We start from the raw sequence: 19,676 nt of genomic DNA on the forward strand, positions 1-19,676 counted from the left end.
GCTATTCTATCTCAACTAGCGTGTTCTTTCTACTTGCGGTAGCAGACACCAAGTAAAATGTTCAACACAAAACTTAGGACTTAATTCAATACTCAGAAACACAAATATATTTGTTTTAAAACAATCTTCAATAGAAATTACATCAATTTGGCAGGTAGAAAAAATGCGTGTCCATGCCATAAGCGTACTAAGCTGCAGCGTAGGGCCACCAGGCCAGCAGGGGGCACCAAAAAGACCTTGAATTTTCTCTCCCCCACCTCCAAAAAAAATAAAAAATAAAAAAATAAAAAATTTTTTTTAAAGCTTTATAAATGAAAAGTAAATGAAAGTAAACAAATAAAGAATGCAATTACTTTTAAACTTGTTTTGGATTTCAAATATTTCTATTAACTAACCTAGATTTTTTTCAACACACTTTAGGTAAAACTTCCTGTGTCTACACAGGTTGGACATGCTAAGACACAATAATAATAATAAAACATATAATAAAGCTTTTGGAGTGGCTGAGTCAAAGTCTGGCTTTAATTTTGATTGACTTTTTGTGGCATGACCAGGAAAGCTCTATCATTCTACAACATAAAATTCCAATGTGGGTGAATGAAAAGAATCTTGCAAAAAAAGAGTGGATCAAACTCCCCCATTAACGGTTGTGTCAAGGACTGCACAATATACTAAGTTTAGGTTTTCACAAATGCTAGGTTTGATCAAATATTTTCCTTTTAATAAATAAAATCACATTTTGATAACAGTTGAGTAATGGGGCTGTAATCCATAAGGGTGGCCCCAAATTCCCTCGGCCCCTTCTTTCGTGGCGCCACTGCCATACAGGTAGACGAAATGATGGGGAGAAGCTGCGTCAAGTCATTTATGAAAAATCACACCGGAAGTAGGATGATCTTCCTTCAAAAATAAAACTTTTTTCCTGGTAGTTATAACATTCAAAGAAAAAAACCTATATATTCCGTCACTTATTGATAAATATATTTAAAATATTTTTTCTGCATGTCAAATGTTTCGTTATTAGATAAGTGATAACTCGCAACATGTTCGGAAGCAATTTTATTTTGACGACAGTTTAATCAAAAGCTCTGTGCAATTCTCCCCCCTTTACCAGCTGCTAGAGAAGCAGGTCAGTCAAACTATCGGTAACTATTGGCACTAGTTATCGGTGGGAATCCCTCTAAGAAGTCGGAATACTTTTGCCCTGCGTAGTAGCAGGATATACGCGCACAAATGCCTGTTCTTTCTCCGTCCTGAGACTCGGAGTTGACCGGCGGAGTAATAGGACTTAACCGTTAGGCAACGGTTTCCGCTCGTGCCGTGTTGTGATATAGCTAGCCGTTGCTGCTAGCGCGGCTAGCTAAAACTATGGCTTGTGTTGCTGGAAAGATAATTAGCAAAGGCTGCTCTGCTCCGGCTACTAGTCTGTAGCAGACAGCTCGCCATCTCTGTCGCTAAGCTTAGCTGTACTTGAAAAGCGTCGGATATCAATGTAAGGTGAGTGTTTACTGAGTGGCTCTGAAACCTAAATGGTCCTGCTTAGCGGAATGCAGCGGCTCAGACTATTCCCTGGATTCAGAAACATTCCATTAAATATCATGCATGTCTCCAGATTGTTTCTACGAATCCCAGTTTTGGATAGAGTCCACCAGTGTAGCGTTCGTGGACAAGTCATGTAACTCGACTCGTTTAGAGTGATGTCACTGCGTCTCTGTTTACTGCCTTGGTACATATATTCATATTTTAACACTCCAAGTTGTTTCAGTGCGCCAGTGAATACTTAGCCCCCCCAACAGAGCTCCCCGGCATGCAGTGCTGGAGCCCTCTCAAATACATTCTTATACTTGAACTTACGCTGCTGGTTGTCTATAAGCTTTTGTATTGTGACATGTGCAATGTCATTCTCGCTCCAAGCATCTTTGTAACTGGGAAGGAAATAATTTCCTTAATTCACATTGCGGGAATTGTAGAAATCATCCAGATTCCACCAAATTGCCTTGGCTCTAAAGCCCGTCCTTTTTTTTTTTTTTCTTTCTTTTGCAGGAAGATCATCTGATGGAAACATGATATTCATACCCAATGGATTACTCATCATGCCGTTTGAATTTATGGAGTGCGTTTCCTCTCAGCATCATTCCCACCTTTAAATCAGACCTGGAATACCTCAGAGACATCATGTGCTTACATTTGGATTCATTCAGCAGTTTGTAAATATCACTCACTGCCGCTGGACCTCAACCTTTCTTTTTTCACGGGTTTCCCATGGAACATTAAGTATGTGCCTATCCAGGTTGGACATGCTCGGAGACATATAAACATTAGCGTGATTTTAATTTTTTTTTAAGGAAGTCCAGGGGCTGTAAAACCTCATAGAAACTATCAGTTCCTATAGAATCATGGCCTCAGTGTGGAAGAGACTGCAACGTGTGGGGAAGCATGCCTCCAAATTCCAGTTTGTGGCTTCATATCAAGAGCTGATGGTAGAATGCACAAAGAAATGGTGAGTAATGACAGTGCTGTCACTGAAGTACAATGAAAACTCTTTAAAGGAAAGCTGAGTTCACTTCTGGTGGCCATAGCACATGCACACACACGCGGGAACAATTTTCTTAGAGAGCAGACATATCTTTTGTAGGGAGGGCCCTGACCTTGTGAAATTGCTCTCCCCCCCCTGTTTAATTTTGTTGTGATTTCTCAGTCAATCTGGGCACACACCGGTATGAAGATCTCACAACGAAACATTGAATTTAAGTGCTGTCGTTTATTTAAAATGAAATAAAAAAACATAGAATGGGATCTTTATTTAAAACAGTTATACTGGCTCATGTGAAAGTGCTATGCATGATAATTTAGCAGAAAAATAGAATAAATAGCCTCTAAATTTGTCAATTTATGAGTGTTTATTGCATGTATTAATCTTTGTAGCAGTGGTATAACAAACTAATATAAGGACTTTGTTATTCAATGTTCCCACCATATTTTTTGTTCAAACACTGATTTGGAAGTTGGAGTGGAGTAAGTTTTCTTATCAAAAAGCATTCTCAAAGGTTTTTATGGCCCTACTGACCTTGATTCAACATGAAATGGACAGGAAGAATGGGAAGACATGCAGCCAGTGGTCCAAGGTCAGGAATATTAGTCTGACAATCAATAGAATAAAAAAAATTGGCACATTTTGCAGATTTTTTAAGTTAACCACTTGTGTTTGTTTTTCCCCACGCTGTTAGAAATATATTAAAAGATGCATATAAACAATTCAGTCCTTTTTTAAAATTGAATACATTTTATTGCCTAAAATGAAATAATGTAGCATTTCTTTAGTTTACTGTTGATCATTTGTAGCAAAGGATGCATCTTCAGCTAAAAAAATACTGTCTACTAACCTGTTTATTTTTTTCAATTTGTAATTGGATAACAAAAGCCACTTAATAGGAGTTTAATTTTCAGAATTTAATCCTAAAGTGAAGCTAGCACTGCCACTTTAGGAGTTCTGGGTAGAGCGCATTTACAGACAAGGAAGTTGTTTTGTTTTTAATCTTAAAAGCAAAATGTTTTGGCTTAATTACTGTCCTGACAGTGTTGCGTTCTTTCAACAAATAGCCATTTTTAGAGTTTGTCTACTCTAGTTAATGATTAATTGATGTCTAAATTGGTTGACCATTATTTCAACAATTGATTAATCACAATAAAGTTAATTGTTTCAGCCCTGCTTTTTAGCTGTCTACAACTCAGCAGTTTGGTCAGAGTTATGTAGATTATACACAAGAGGAGTGAAAGTCAGTCCAAAGAGGCAGACAGGCGGAGATAACGGAGAAGAGAATGGGAGCTGTGCGTTGCGGTTCCGCCTGCAGCCCCGTGTCCTGCAGTGAGGGAGAAGCCGGGGCTTGTAAAAGAAAGATGTAGCCTGCAGACACGGATTCTCAAGTGGCTTGCTGTAGGCGTGACTAACTCGGCTGCGCACAGCTTCGACCTGGGACAGATGTTAACGTGTTTGAGAATGGAATGAGAAAAATGTACATCTCTTACCAAGGCAAAGGGTGGGTGGCCCCCAGTACGTAATCAGCACTGCATGTTGTTGCTGTGAGATCTAAGAAGTGGATGGTTTTTTTTTTTTGTGTGATTGTGTGCATTCTGAATGTTGTTTTCATCTGATAATTTTCTAACTGTAACAATGAAGTATAATAATTTTATGCAGCAGTTCTTGAGTACTTTTTAAAAAACAAAAAAAAACAGCGCATCCTTATTTTTGGAATTGATAGTTTTACGATTTTCTCCACTGCTTGTTCAATGAAAATATAAATAAATAATACCAATAAATTTGAACATACTACGTGCAGTTTAGAGATACAAATCACACTTCTTTACATTTTGAGTGTTCTAAAGAAGCGCATTATGAATGGGAATGTTTTTCAAGAGCAGTATTTGTGTTTGTGGGACTATAACTGCTGTGACACACAAGCTGCGTTTCCATTACAATTGTGTGCACCGTCCTCAGCTTTAGTAGCTCTAAAATCCTAAAAAAAATAGCACAACCCTTTAATTTCTGGAGTCAAAAACTGGTGGAAAAAAAATTTCCGGGTTGTAAAAGTCCAATCGCGTCCAGCCTTCACACTAGGGGTATGTGATATGAACATAGAATTTCTCCTAACACTTTTTTTTTTTTTTTGCTGCCAATAAATTACATTTATTATGACAATGATAAATCTAAATTATTATCATGAAAAAGTTTTCACAATAAATTCTCAACAATATTAGACTCTAGTCATACACTGAAAAACTAATTAGATTGAAGTGTTAAGAATTGTAGAGAACACCTGACCTGATGAGTAAAAGAGAAGTCTTTGTCTATAATTGGGAACGCTCCAGGTGACAGCCACTTGACACCCGGAGCCATATGAGTTTAGTTTGTGCTCAGATGAATAGATCCGTTCAGCAGGATTAATTCAGTTAGTCCTTGAGTTTTTATAGATACTTAAAGTTAACACCTGCTTGAGCAAGGTTGATCATGTTCATTGTGGTGATGCAGCAGAGAGTGGGTTTGTCATCTGCTGAGATAATTATGTTGAAAGAGTCAGGTCACAGCAGAAGCCTGCATTGTTGCCAAGTATCAATTTCCTTTCATATCTGTCATTTATCTGGAAATTATGATTTTTTAAAATTTTTTGTAGTTTTTTTTTGTCTTGCTTCATGCTGCTAATGAAATCAAACTTTCTGTGGGAATTCCTGCCATATTTAGTTTTGAAGAAGAAACTTTTATCTCTGTTCTCTGTACCCTGCGTTAGTCTGGTCAGATTTACAGCTCTTTGTTTGCCTCTGAAATTAAGTGCCCTTAGTGCCCATCACCTGCAATAAGTTAGATTCTAAAATGTTAGTAAAAGAAATAAAGAAGCAGAGGATTACATTGAGGAGTGACAATTTGTGTTTTTAACTAGCCACTGTTGCTGGTTGAATAAAATTTTGTACTCAAACTAGCCTGACCATTGTCTTCCTGTCCAATTCCATTCGATTCTCATTACCCTTCACTTCTCCACCTGGGCTTTCTCCCGTTGATTTGAATTTCTCCGGTAGAATTTCTAATCGGCGAACAGACATAGATTTTTTTTAGAATTGAAATCTGCCTATAGTTTTAACAATGGCAGTTCAGAGAAAGTGAATGAAGCCGTTCAGTCCATGTTGGCCACACTTCTAAATATTGAATTAACATTAACAATGGCCTTGTTTGGCTAGGTACTTTTCTCTTCCTAGTGGAGAACTATTGTTTACACCGCAGGCAATTTCTAGTAAGCTTTATTTAGCTTACTGGAAATTGTGGTAACATTTGTTGTTAATGGACAAATGCTAGCAGCTGGGCAACATTTAAAACTTTGACAGGGTCCACACCTCCAGTGAGAAATCATTTCTCAACAGCCAAGGGACCAGACCCTTGGTACGAAGCAAAGCGTAGAACAAGGGGCTGGTTTTTACCTGGCTAATTCTTTTTTTTTCTTCTTTTCTGGGTGTGTATTTGAAGTTTAAGTTTAAAACAACCTGTATTTGTACCAAAATGATAACTTTAATGATAACTTGGGCATTTTCTTTAGGAGTCTTACAGTTGATGGTTTTCTGTGATTGATAGTCTCTTTCTGGTTGCATGCAATTATGTGAATAAATCAAATACACTTTGAGAATTATTCTATTTTCTCTTGGCAGTGATCACATAGAGAGGGTCTGTCATTGAATAATCAAAACATTTTTAAAAATATGAATATTTTGTTATTTTTGCAAGACTTTAAACAGCTTCATTTTTGTCAACCAACTTATAGACATCATATTATATAATTTTAAAATGCAAAGGGTGTATTTTGAGTTTTGCTTTGCGCAATGTTCAACTTCAGTTTGATATCTAATTAAAGTCCCTAATTCATGTAGTAAATATTCTCCAACTCTTTGTGGTAAAGAACTGAAGAGAAAGAGGTTCTCATAAGCTCCATTATAATTTCAAAGCCAGTAAAAATGGAGACATTCTTAATGTGCAGTGTTATATTTCAACATTTGAGTTTTCTTTGGATGCTCTTAGCAAAACGCTGAATCTCTACCTGCTTTCCCCCCACACCCACTGTTGCAAAATCCAAATGTGTGCGCATAGTAAATTCCTTAGTTTCCTCATAACTCTGGATGGCTTATTGTTTCATTGGAGGTTACCAGCGAACGTCAGGCTTTGACATGTTAAATTCTGTTGAGCATGTGTTCGTCTTGGCAGGCGTTCATAGGATCGTCTGCCAGATAATTCTCTTCCTGCCAAACGCTCGACGTGGCTCTTTATTTTACTCAAATCTGACGGCCTCGACGGATTCTTCAGCACAGGTCTTTTGGCACCAGGAGATGGTTACCTTGCCAGGCGATAGCACAGAGTTGAGGTTTTTGGTTGTGAAGGAATTTTGGATGAAACTTTTGACACTGCATTTGAGTCTCTTTAGACTTTGGAGCAACAACAAATCTGGTGTCCTGTGACAATTGTGACCTCTGCACTATTAGTCGTCCACAGTGCTGTAAGCTAGCTGGTTCCAGGAGGAATTGTTTTCCAGTATGCAATACTTTATATATTTTTAGGGATGAATGATGTATTGGCAGTATCAGTCGATGTTAGAAATTTAACATATTGGTATTGGCCGATATTGGTAATATTTTTTAACATCTGTATTAGCCTGATAAACAAAACTTGGCCGATATCTATTTATTTACTTGTTTATTTCCATTTTGTCGCGGTTTGTTTCTGGTTGTTTTTTTCCCCCCCAAAGGTGTCAAAATGGCATAAAAAGGTAGAGAACCAGCAAAGAACTTTTCACAGTTTTTCCCTCCAAACTAACCGACTCAGTTGAGTAAAGCTGTTGGATGCAGGTAATGTTAGCTAAAAGATGACTAGCTAATATCAATACAGAACCTTAAGCTTAACAAGTACCTTGTAGGCTTCTGATGTTGGGTGTATATTTTCAGCTATGTACATTCATTTATAAATGTAACACTTGTTTATTGAGATTATCAATGCTGTTAAATTTGATTCAATTGTTTAGGCATACATAAATTAAATTATTTAAAATTGTTTAACATTTAAATACAAGATTTTAAGGAGCTAGCAAGTTTACTTTGTAAAACTTCAAAGAACAATATTCATAGTTAATTGTTTTGTTACCATAGCAACAATCTGATGCTGTGAGTTTAATCTTTGAATTTACAAATACAAATTAGTAAACTGTGATTATAACTTATTGCTTTTTAGGCTGGCCAATTAAACTACTCCCTTCTCCCATATTTCACTAAATCTAACACAGAAGCTGTTAGAGGTACTGATATTTTTAGCAACAAAAGGGGCCCCTAAATCAAATTCTGCTCAAGGCCTCATATAGCCTTGAACCGGCCCTGCATGATGATGTAATCTGCTGCACTACGCAGAGATGCGCAACAAACGGGAGATTTAATTCAGTGCTGCTAATGTAGCTTTAGTAGCTCTTTCATTTCGTGTCTGTTGAGGTTTTAATAAGTGTCACAGAGACTATTCTGGTTGGTCGAGTTTATGGGACGAGTTTCTCAGATCTCCGCGCGCATTAATTCTTAAGTAGACGACGCATTTGATATGGTTTGATGCATCATGTAACCGGAAAAATAATAATAAAAATAATAATAAAATAATATAAAATCTGCATGATGCGTGACTCCGAGGAGAGCGCGAAAGCTCCTCACCAGGCTGAACCTGCATGATGAGGTTAGCGCTGCACGTTATCCACAAACGCTCCGGCCAACCGGGACCACAGACAAATTTTACAGGGAAGACAAACACAGAGCCACACACTGGGCAGCGCGTTGAGATGTAAACGCCGCATATAATTGTTCGTTCACAAAGATAAATTATTCTGAATTCGCTACAAGTTATTCCTGCGGTTCACATTGAGCTGCGCAACCTGAGCTAAAGCGGCAGGTTTTAAACTCTTACCTAGAGTTCTCCAAAAGATCATAATTCCTCACTAAGTTTATGTAAACATCCATACAGGTCAGCCTGTGTCCAGTTTGAGTGGAAGGAGGCGAGGCAGCTGTGTGATTAGTCCGCGCGCTGTCGGCTTTAAATGCATAAACTATAAACCTATATATTATAAACCTATCCTTTAGGAATAAATCTGGTCTGCTAGTGAAATGCTAAGAGCAAAAGTGACGCTTGCAGCCCGGCTTTAAAAAAAAAACAAAACACAATTGTTTTTTTTTCTAGAAATGTAAACAAGCAACGCTTAGCCTGGTGGCGGGGCTAGTAAAGCATGGCGGGCCGCCAGGCTTATAATACACTGGGGGAAACCCTGCACTGTCTGTATTTTGGCTAGCACCTTCAGTCCTATAGTGTTTAGTATGTGTATGCACATTGAATCAGCCAGAGAATTAAAACCACTTGGATGTGAAGTGCAGATCAACTCAGGACATTTGATACTATGAAACCTAGATCTGGATGATAATTTGACACACACCAACCAGACCAACCCCTCATGGTTTTGGCTCTTCCTACCACGGTGTCCTTCACCCCAATTCATAATGTACCCAGCAATTGTAAAAGAGCTTTCCATGGACTTTCAATTGCCTTTGTAGCCACTGCAATCTAAAGTCAAGTGACAGTTGTATTTTAGCTTGAGGTGCACTGATCCACTTTTTCCACTTATACCAATATCTGAGGTTTAGTATTAGTATTCAGCACAGAAAAACAGTTCTGAATTGACTTAAATGTTCATTTAAAAACAAACAAAAAACAAAACAATGCAGACATAAATGAAAACAATTACAAATTTATTTGCCAACTCTGCACCAGTGCAGCCCATTTAAAGACACCAATAGCTTCACAAGCTTGGCCAAACATGTAAAAAAAAAAACCATAACTTTAATTTGTCCAGTCCAGTGGACTTAAAAGTCCAACAGCCAATGTAAAAATAAATATTTAAGAAACACAAACTGACAAAAACAATAGGTTGACTACCTTGTTCAAACATGTAAAAAAAATAAAGGCCACTAACCTTCTTTCAAATGGTTCATAAAGTACAATTCGGAATTCTACATATAATAAAACATAACGTCACTCAGAGCAAAAAGCATAGAATTGGACTGAATCTTAAATTCAGATATCTAAAATTAAGATCTTACATTTTCTTTAATGACTTCAAGACATTTTAGTCGGCTTTAAAAGCATTAATCACAGGTCTTAAATTTTGTTGTGATAGGACCATTTAATCTCATATTCCATAGAGTTTTATTTTTTTGGAAGATTTTTCTATCAGGTAAGACTTTGAATTGTACTTAGATATCTTCACTCACTGCATTCTGTCAGGTAAGATGCTGTTAAGGCTTGCTAGCCAGCTAGCTGTAATTTTATCAACAGTTGAATGGACAATGTTCGTCTTTACCATTTGCATTTGCTCACTTCTGTTCTCAACTTATACAATGCTGTTTATATTCTGTGCAAAAAACGCTTAGCACTGTGAGGGTTAAGGCTGTAGCGAGCCATACACAATATGAGAAGCACAGAGCAGATGCCAAGAGCCACAAAAAGACCCAGAATTTTTACAGCTTTGGTCTCCTGAAAAGAAAAAAAAATTTTTTTGTAAACTTTGTTGTGACATAGATGTTACATTTTATTCGTAATGGTCTTACAAAGTGTTTTTAAGTCGGTGAACATTGCAGAAACCCTGGATGCAAGCAGAAAGCTGGGATGCCGGAAGCTGTAATATAGAGGTTTATCTGAGCGGTTCGTCGTCATTATCCTCACTCACTGGTTTTATGATTCTAGGTTCACTTACCAAAGGACAAACCATTGCAGGACATGCCCATCTGGGAGTGGTGTGTTCAAAGCGACCCAAGGGAGAGAGGTTTTCTGAGAGTTGCTGCAGATGGGACTTTCTCAGGACTTTGCAGTGTTGAAGTTGGAGAGAAACTCAGAAATGGTGTGAAATCATTTAGCATTCAGACAAATGGTTTACATTTTTCTCATAGCACAGCAAATGCTGCACAAAGGGAAACCGAGTGGCTGATATTTGTTTGTGTCTGCGCTTTGAGATAGCATGTGTCACTGAACAATAGTTTCTCTGTGAGGAGCTTCTCCTCAAGGCTGAAATTGTTTTGTCATTCTCCCTCTGCTGTCATTTTGCTGTTGCTTGCTCTCCTTTCTGTGTTCTGTCTCTGGTACACTGTGTCATTGTTTCCCATAACAGCTGCTTTGGTATTTGGCTTTGAGAGTTGATGACTTAAGGGTTCATGTAGATGCAGTAAATCCAGCTGGCAATAGTTATTTTTCTTAAAAGTGATACTTTTGGTATTACGGTTGCATCAGACTCTTAAAACCAAGGTGTTGTGTTTCAGTGAAGGCCTTAGAGACAACATTGGGAAACAAACCGCTCCATGAAGATCGAGGAACACATCAGATAGGACAAGGACAAAGTTGCAAGGAAGTTTAAAACAGGATTAGAATATTAGACAATATTTAATACCTTATACACCGCAGAGCTTTGTTCAATCTATCATCTGAATATGGACAGAGTATGGGACAACTGCAGACTTACAAAGACATGTCCATCCACATTAACTGACAGGCCAGGCATGTCGGAGAGCCTTTATCAGAGAAGCTGTCAAGAGGCCCGTTGTAAATCTGGAGAAAGATTCAAAGCTCAGGTGCAAAAATCTGCCAACTCAATTACTTGTCACTCACATTACAAATGTGGCATTCATTAATAAAGGGCTGTGTGTGTTGCATCTGTAGGGGAGTGAAATGGTAAAACACCCTCATTTTCCAGTAGATTTTGTGATTCCTCCACATTGTGCCACTGATAGTTATGGCATTATTCTTTAGTCCCCAACCTGAGCGTACATGGAGTCTGATGTGAGCGCATCCTTGTGAACGAAAAATAATTTGTCATGGATGTGCTTAAATCTCACACACTTGATCAACACCTGGCCCTGCCTGCCCGCTGCTCATTGTCCTACTTAAGTTTCAAAATAAACTGTGGGAAGATCCGAGCTAGCCAGTTAGTGTTATTCTAGTCCTAAAAGACCCCCAGTTCAAACGGGTATGAATACTTTTGCAGAACACTGTATGTTTTTGATTCAAAGTGTAGTTCAGGATCTGCTTCTGTTGTACGTTAGCGTTTACGTTAAAGACTCAATACGGTTTTATGCTCTAAAGTCCAAAGATAAAGTAACTCTTTTTCCTTTTCCACCAATCCTCCATTTTTCTGTTTCACAGGCAACCAGATAAATTGGTGGTGGTTTGGACACGCAGAAGTCGTCGGAAATCCTCTAAGGTTGGTGATTTATACTCTCTATTTATATATATAGAGAGAGTATTTAAATGCCATTTAAAATATGTATACATTTGTATATAAACCCCATCTCAAATTTATTCTTGGCATTGTTGTTTCTCTTCTCTCTCTGTCGCTGTAGTCCCATAGCTGGCAACCTGGCATCAAAAACCCATACAGAGGAGTTGTAGTGTGGCCTGTACCAGAGAACATTGAGATTACAGTCACTCTGTTTAAGGTAAGCTACAGCTGTGTTGAGACTAGTTGGAAATATGAGAAAACAAATGTGCACATGTACATTTATTACCAGTGTTTTTGTTTTATATTTGCTCATGTAATTGTCTATAGACAACATTCTTTAATCTAAATTACGTTCCAGGCTTACTTAAACATGCCAGAGCCTCTGTGCTGACAGACCAGCTCACTGTGCCGTGTCCTGTTCCATTTCTTAGCCCTCACCAGGCTGCCCAACATAAACTCTTTCATTGCTGACAACATTTATTGGTACCCCTGCTAACGTTGTCTAATAAGCCTGTGAATAAATGCAGATTTTATTGGAGAACCATAAAACAGTATCTCACAAAAGTAAGTAGTGCACCCTCATATTTTTGTGACTATTTTATTGCATATTTTCATGCGATTAAACTGAAGTGAACACTTGATATGAGCCTGTCACAATAAGCAATAAATCAATTAATCGCTTGATGAATTTAAATGAGCCCTTTAATATATTTGAAAAGTCAGCAATTTGAGAAAAGCTGCAAGGATTTCACCTCCAGTACGAATTAGTTTTTTTTTTTTTATTCCATTTTTTTTTTCTTATTGTGGGATTTCCTTTTTACATTATGAAACTATTCTGCATCAGTACAGTTATTTACAAGCTTTCAAAATATTACAGCAAGAGATGCCAGTACATGTTCAGAGGAGATGTTGATAGCTTTTTACTTCCTGTCACATGTCTGTTCATTCTTAACAACAAGTTGTCTTGAGATGGAAACAAGACTTTTGTGAAGCTTCTTATCAAATTCCAACCCTGATTTATCAAGACATATCTTGTGAAAGTCTCTCCAGACATTTAAATCCTATCTTATGTGTTCCAGGTCTTCCATTCTACTTTCCTTTAGCCTCCACTTTCTTTTTTTTTTTTTAAAAACAGTCACGAAGCTGTATTTGTAATCAAATACCAGTAAAGCTAAGTTTACCTTCTTCATTTGGATAAAGGCCAAATCAAACAACCCTGGCTCCGTAGCTTACCACCACCCCGTCTTCAGAGTGTTTTGTATCAGTTAGCAAACAGTAAAACAAAATCCGGATCGTTACACAATGTGTTATGATTGTTTTTTTTATTTATTTTTTTTAGCTTTTTGTACTAAATTCCCTATAATTTCAATAATTGCAGATATATTGGAAACAAATCATGTACCGACATGTCACATGCTACATTTTTGTTTCTCCCTGTTCTCTGTGTGAGCAGCTTCATTAGGTTTATTTACCCAGAAGTGCCTGCTGCACAGTTTTATTGAGTACACAGCTACATGACTTAATTGTGCAGTGTTTAAAACCTGCAGAGAAATGCAAATGAAGGCAGAGTGGGTGTTTCTCCTCGTGTTAAAACGCAGATGTTTATATATTAAAGAGAAGCACTGCATTAGAAAATAGAAATGACTTGATTAGTTATTTAGTAAATGAAGACAGTCTTTGGCATATTTATTCATAGTTCTGCCTGGCCTAAGGCTCAGCAGTGGGAACAGCTGAGTCAGCAGTGTTGTATCACGCTCAAAAGCTGCAAGATTTTCATCAGCGCACAACCTCAGCCGAACTTTTATAAATCACGAGGAAAGACCGAAAATAAAAACTAACCTTAGAATGTGCAAAGAAGTGTCAACAAGCAGTGCAGTCAGCAGGAAGTCTCCGGCGTGTTTTTGCAGGACTCGATTTTGTTTGCTTTAAATCTTGGCATCTGCTTCTTCTCAGCAGATGGGATGCACAAGAAAAATAAATATGAAAAAATACAAACTGTGAATTTCCTCGTCGAAATGGGTAAATAAAGACAAAGACGGGGAAATTGGGTGTTTAGCTACCTGCTGGTTATATTTAGCAGCGTTGCAGGCAGAAGAGATGGCTGATGATGCTCGGCTCAGTTTATGTGCTTATAAAATAATGGAGTTCAGAGGATCGTTCAGAGCAGGAGAATCACCTCCTGTTTGTATTTGTAAATGTTGTTCGACAGTAAAAGATCTGAACACTGGTGGAGAATGATTATTGAACTGTGAAAAGCAGCCATATCTCACCAACATTAATAAAACTTCAAAAATAAGTCGAGCAGTCATTTTGTTAAATAATACTTTGTTTTTCTCAAATTGTTTGTGAAAAATCGGCAACTGCCGATTATTTTTAATAATTGATTATTCCAACGAGTAATTGATTAATCGTGTAAATAAATTGGCACATTCCACAGATTTTTTTATTTAACCTTTTAAACTTTTCTATGCAATTTTAGAAATATATTTTTTAAAAATGTAAATACAATTTAACTACTTTGTCAAATGAGAAAATACACATTTTATTGCCTGGAAGTGCATTTATTTGTTCTATTGTCATTGCATAGTAATTCTGTGTGGGAGCAGTCACCGGAAAATGAAACTGTACACAGTGTATGCATCAAAATAAAAGAAAATATATATATTTTTTTTAAATATTCAGGTATTATTTATCTTTATTATTTATGAAACAAATATTAAGATCCGAAAGTGCATGGAGAGGTGAAAACCCCTGCAGGAAAATGAGGCGAAACCCAGTGGTCTTTTAAAGTCGACTCCTCTGTCATAATCAAATATTTCAAACGGTTTTGGATTCTTTTAAAAAGACGAAGCCAAAAAAATGTAAACTATGTGGAAACACATAGTTTAAACCTGTTTAAAGATTTCAAAGGCTTTTCCTGTTTTCATGTCACACCACAAGCCTCAGTGTCTATTATAGGGATTTTATGTGACAGATCATTACATACTAATATACTTTTGAGGTGAAAGAAAAAAGATGGTAAATGTGTTTATTTGCTTATGCAAATAAAAATCGGAATAAGCGGAATTTTAGTTGCATATGCAACTAAAAGTAACTGCTTGATTGTGTTCAAGAATTGTTGCAGAATTCCTATTTTGTAGATCTAAATTTGTAGAACATCATTTTAAGAGCCACAAAGGGCCCCCAGACCACATTTTGGATGCATATAATTAAAGTTGTAACAAAAAGTATCTGCTTCCTGTTTTTTTTCTGTCTCAAAGCATCAAAATACATAAAAAATGTCAGCTCAGTTCTGGGCTTTTATGCAGTAAATGTAAAAACATACAGCACTTATTTATTTCAGGTAGTTGTAACCCAGAAGGCTGAGGCAGAGCACCAATAAAGCAGTTGATCTTCCACTTTTAGACTTTTGTTGGATTCCTAATATTGTGTAAATTGTACACAATATTCATCCATCCACAGATGTATAAAAGCTAGTAAAAAATACTAGCTTGATGATTGCTGTTTCTGCCTTTACAGGATCCCCATGCGGAAGAGTTTGAGGACAAGGAGTGGACATTTGTCATTGAAAATGTGAGTATTAAGTATTTTTTACCTCATTTTGTGAAACAATCGTCGCTTCATGTGACTTACGTGCTGTGCAGATTTGAAAACAACTTTTAGAAAATTAAGTAAAAAGAAGAAAAGAAATGTCAACCTCTGAATGTACAAGAACATATTTTTGTGCTGTTTCTGCCACCATGTGGTTAGTGGATGTCATTACATGCTACGTCATGTTTGGGTGTTGTGGTTACTGTAAAGGTGCATGTAAAAAAAACAAATAGAATATGAATATAAAAAAGATAAATATTTTTGTCAATCACGTCACAAAGTGAACCTTCTGTATTATGTAGATTTATGAGAGTTACAGATAAGTAAAACCCCAAATTCAGCGTGTTAAAAAATAAAAATAAAAAGAATATTGTGAAAATGTTAACTATTGGAAAGTCATGGTGCCACACCCAGTCAGTTAATTAACTCAAACATCTGCAAAAGTTTCTTGAGCCTCTAAATGGTCTGCCAGTCTGGGTCAGTAGGCCAGACTGCCATCTGGACAGATGTCAAGAAGACGGTCATTGACATCCTTCATGAGGAGAGGAAGCCAGAAAAGGTCATTGCTGGAGAAACTGGTTGTTCATGAAGTGCTGCCTTCAAGAATATTCATAGTTAGTGGAAAGAAAAATAGTTGTGGGACAACATGCACCAGCAGTATGGAGAACCGCAGAGCTGTAAGGATTGTCGAGAAAAATGTATTAAAAAAACAAATTTGTGGGACCTTCATAAGGAGTAAACTGAGGCTGGATTTGCTGCATCGAGTACCGCTGTGATGAATCGCTCACACATGGGATACAACCGTCACTTTTCCCCTGAACCAAAGACGACATCAGGAGCGTCTTACCTAGGCTAAAGAGGGAAAAAACTGAACTGTTGCTTGGTGGTTCAAAGTCATGGGCAGTTCAACCATAACTACTTACAATTGTGATAACCTTGACACCGAAATTGACTGACAAGGGCCAAAAGGGGCCAGTGCCCCTGTAGAACTGGTCCTGACCATTGTTCTGGCTCCTGTACCAAGGGGTGATGGCGAAAATTGGGAGGTTTCCCGGTGGGTGGTTTTGTTCATGGGTCGATCAGCGCCTACGAACGAGGGTGGAAAAATGATGGTAGAATATGTATCTTAGCAGTGCTATTTTCTCTAATTTGATCTGTCCCTTTTAGAGATGGCAATGACATCTTGGGAGCTATCACTTCAACAACAAAAAGAAAAGAAAACAAAAAAAAAAACACCCCTGTAAAGCTCACCTTTCCATTAGTGCACATCTGCTATAAGTCTGGGCAGAGTGGAGAAGCGGCTGTATCTTTTGACTAGAGAGTAAAAATAGGTAGGAAGAAACCAGGTGGGGTTAAAGAAAAGAAAGGCATTAGTGGAGAATGCCACTAAATGTGCAAAGCTCACTGATCTTCTTCGAGAAGACAGAAGAAGGAGGCAGCTGATAATGGAGGTATAACATTGGGTGTAATTGATTGAACAAAAATTTGCATAAAAACAAAGCTAATGTCACTTTGAACTTTGTGCTTCTCCATAGTAATTAATAAGCCAAACAGCTGCCTAAACTAAATATGAATTGTTGAAATTACTTTTAATGTATTTAAAAATGCATTTTAAATCTAATGTGCAATAAAAATGACCTTTTTATTGACATGCTTTTTGTAAAATCTGAGGAGCAAAGTCAGGCAGAAAATATTGATGATCGAAATTAGGGAGAGAACAGGCAAAGCTGAGTGGAGCAAAGTAACGCAGAGAGGAAGTTGTTTTTCAGGACTGCATATAGTTAATTGATTTGAATACATATTATTTCATAGGTAACGAACCAGACGCCAAGAGAAGGGAAAGAGAGACCGTGTTCAGGATGTACCACAGGCACACGAAGAGGCGTTTGTAAATGAGACTGAACTTTTTAATTTTGTTTCAAACCAGCCACAAACCCGTGACCTGAATGTGTTCAGTTACCATCTTCAGCAGGCTGACGTACTCGGAAAAACCAGTCACTTTCTCGTTCTGTGTGCTCGGCACTTACGCCTTTTTCAAGTGATTGTCCCAGCACACGCATATTTGCTATGAGGAGCGAGGAGCCGTATTATGAAAAACTGAATCATTTATTGAAACCAGTACTACTTACAAACCTTGATTATAAACCTCGATACCGAAACTGACTCATTTCCACTTTTCTCAATTCTGTCAGCTAGATGAATTACCCAAATTTACTAAGCAGATGTTAAGGTCTCATTAACAGTGGTGACTTTAGGAACGCCACCGCTTTCACACAGCATCCAGTGTGCATTGTAGCAGTTAACATGCTAAAGCTATCTCAGACTTGTAGGTCCATTGGGTTGATGTTATGCAGCTCTACAATTTGAAAAAATATTGGAAATCGGGCAAGTATTTACTTTTTTATTTTCACAGGGGGACTGGATAATATTTGTTAATGCAATAACACTTTAAGCAATATTACCAAGATATGATTGGACCACAGTTAAATATTTTTTATATTTCACTGCCTTAATAGCAGAAGTTTTCAGGTGGAAATAATTAAGATGTTTTCCCTATTATCCAGATAGACTTCCCACTGCCTCTCCCAAGTTGTTTAGTTTTTTGTACCAATAGTGGATTTATATCATATGACTACTGTGTTCTGCAGGAATAATAAGTATTTGACTCAGACTCAGTATTTGCAAACACTTTCTCTGATTCAGTAGGATCAACAAAATGTTCATGTGAACGTCTCTACCATTCACTAATCTACTGAAAGCAGTGCCGTTAGAGGGAATAACAGCAGCTCATGAATCTCCAGTGAATGCTCCCTGATGATGCCTGATGTGACTTCAGACTGAAGTTACATCACTTGAGCTCAGCAAATAACCTCTGACCTTTGAGACTCCTCAAAGTCCTTTGAAAGAATGTCTGTGGGACAGAAAGCATTAGACGAGCTAACTGAGCGCACCGACGCTGTCGCTTCCTGTACACGTCAACGCTAGCAACAACAGCACATTTATGCCATGAAAGAGACTCAAACAGACAAACTGGTCAGCCGATGTCTTCTGCAAGGAGCGTGGGAAAGGGCAAAAAAAAGGAGCATAAAAAGGAGAGAAAACGGACAAGTTTGAATTTTTCCTCTGTCTCTGCATGCCTGACTAATGACAGAAGATCAAAGCCATACCAGGCTCCTGACAGCTGGAATGAAGAACATGGGAGAAGGAGACGGTGACTTTAGCCCTTCATAAACTTGGATGTGAAGGGCTTCTGGCTAACATTTGCAAGCAACGAAGCACACACACAGCTACTGATGGATTGTACATGGAAATCATAATATTTTGATATGCTTGCTTAATGATTGGTTTGACAAGAGTCACTCCAGACTGCTGGATATTTTCACTTCCTTGTGTGCAAGAGGTAGAAAGTTAAATTTGCAACAATATCCTTTTCAAACTTAACTTATGAACGTTTATAAGTGCTGAAAAAGTTTTGTATTTTAGTTGCAGTTTCTATGTTTGAATGACCATATACATTTTAAAGTCACACAACCACATGTGCACTAGAAGGAAGGTTTTATTGAAGGCTAAATTGTGGGTCAGAAGGTTAAATTGCTCATTGTAGTGATGAAGGTCAGATCACTTGTGACCTTCCTTTTAATGATGTATTTTAAACTTTTTTTTTTTTTTCCTTTTGATTTTTTTTTGCATAATAAATTCTATAAACAAGAACTGGATGCACCATTTCTTGTAGATTTTTCTAATCCATACATGGTCAAATTACACAAGCGAAAATAAATAACCAACACTCATTTTTACATAAATGTCCCTTTCTAAACTACATCTCAGATACAAACTAGTTGATTTCCTGTCACAGATCCAAATCCAAATTTTGAATATATTTGAGGTCCATGTTCTTCTTTGTTGTTCTTTTATTTCCTTTCTGAAAGCAACTGTAATGTGGAATATTAACCAGTTGTGTCCAAGCTTCAACTATTAAGTTATTCATCCAGAATTTAGAGATACGTTTCCTATTATTTCATCCTGTTTCTGAACATTTTCAGCAAACCAGTTTGACAACATGATTCTGCCGCAGCCACACTTGATAGTAGCTGTTTCTTTAAGTTTAAACTAGTAGCGCAGCAATTACAGTTTTCTGGCCAATCACTGATCTTAAAAAGCCTGATCTGCCGATTCAGATTTCGGCCAATACCAATTTTTTTCTTTGACAAGTCGCTAAATTTAGGCATGAAGCCGCTAAGCTGGCAACAGTGGGCTGACTTTTGT

General features: G+C 37.5%; 1 protein-coding gene across 6 annotated transcripts in view; it reads left to right on the forward strand.

Moving 5' to 3' along the window:
* The first annotated feature begins 1,125 nt into the window (after positions 1-1,125).
* Positions 1,126-19,676, forward strand: part of ehbp1 (EH domain binding protein 1) — a 155,413-nt gene continuing 136,862 nt past the window's right edge. For 5 of the 6 annotated variants that reach the window (XM_014980194.2, XM_014980215.2, XM_088012942.1 and 2 more), the window contains exons 1-5: positions 1,126-1,497; positions 2,044-2,500; positions 11,744-11,801; positions 11,941-12,036; positions 15,339-15,392. In XM_014980194.2, coding sequence (XP_014835680.2) covers positions 2,397-2,500; positions 11,744-11,801; positions 11,941-12,036; positions 15,339-15,392 — 312 coding nt within the window. In that variant the 5' untranslated portion in view covers positions 1,126-1,497; positions 2,044-2,396. Of the gene's footprint in view, positions 1,498-2,043; positions 2,501-9,630; positions 10,449-11,743; positions 11,802-11,940; positions 12,037-15,338; positions 15,393-19,676 lie in introns of those variants that run through there. The other variant, XM_088012944.1, reaches the window with a different exon arrangement.

The sequence above is a fragment of the Poecilia mexicana genome, unplaced genomic scaffold (genome assembly GCF_051168715.1).
Source record: "Poecilia mexicana isolate PSO_F unplaced genomic scaffold, ASM5116871v1 scaffold_15, whole genome shotgun sequence".
Lineage (NCBI taxonomy): Eukaryota > Metazoa > Chordata > Actinopteri > Cyprinodontiformes > Poeciliidae > Poecilia > Poecilia mexicana.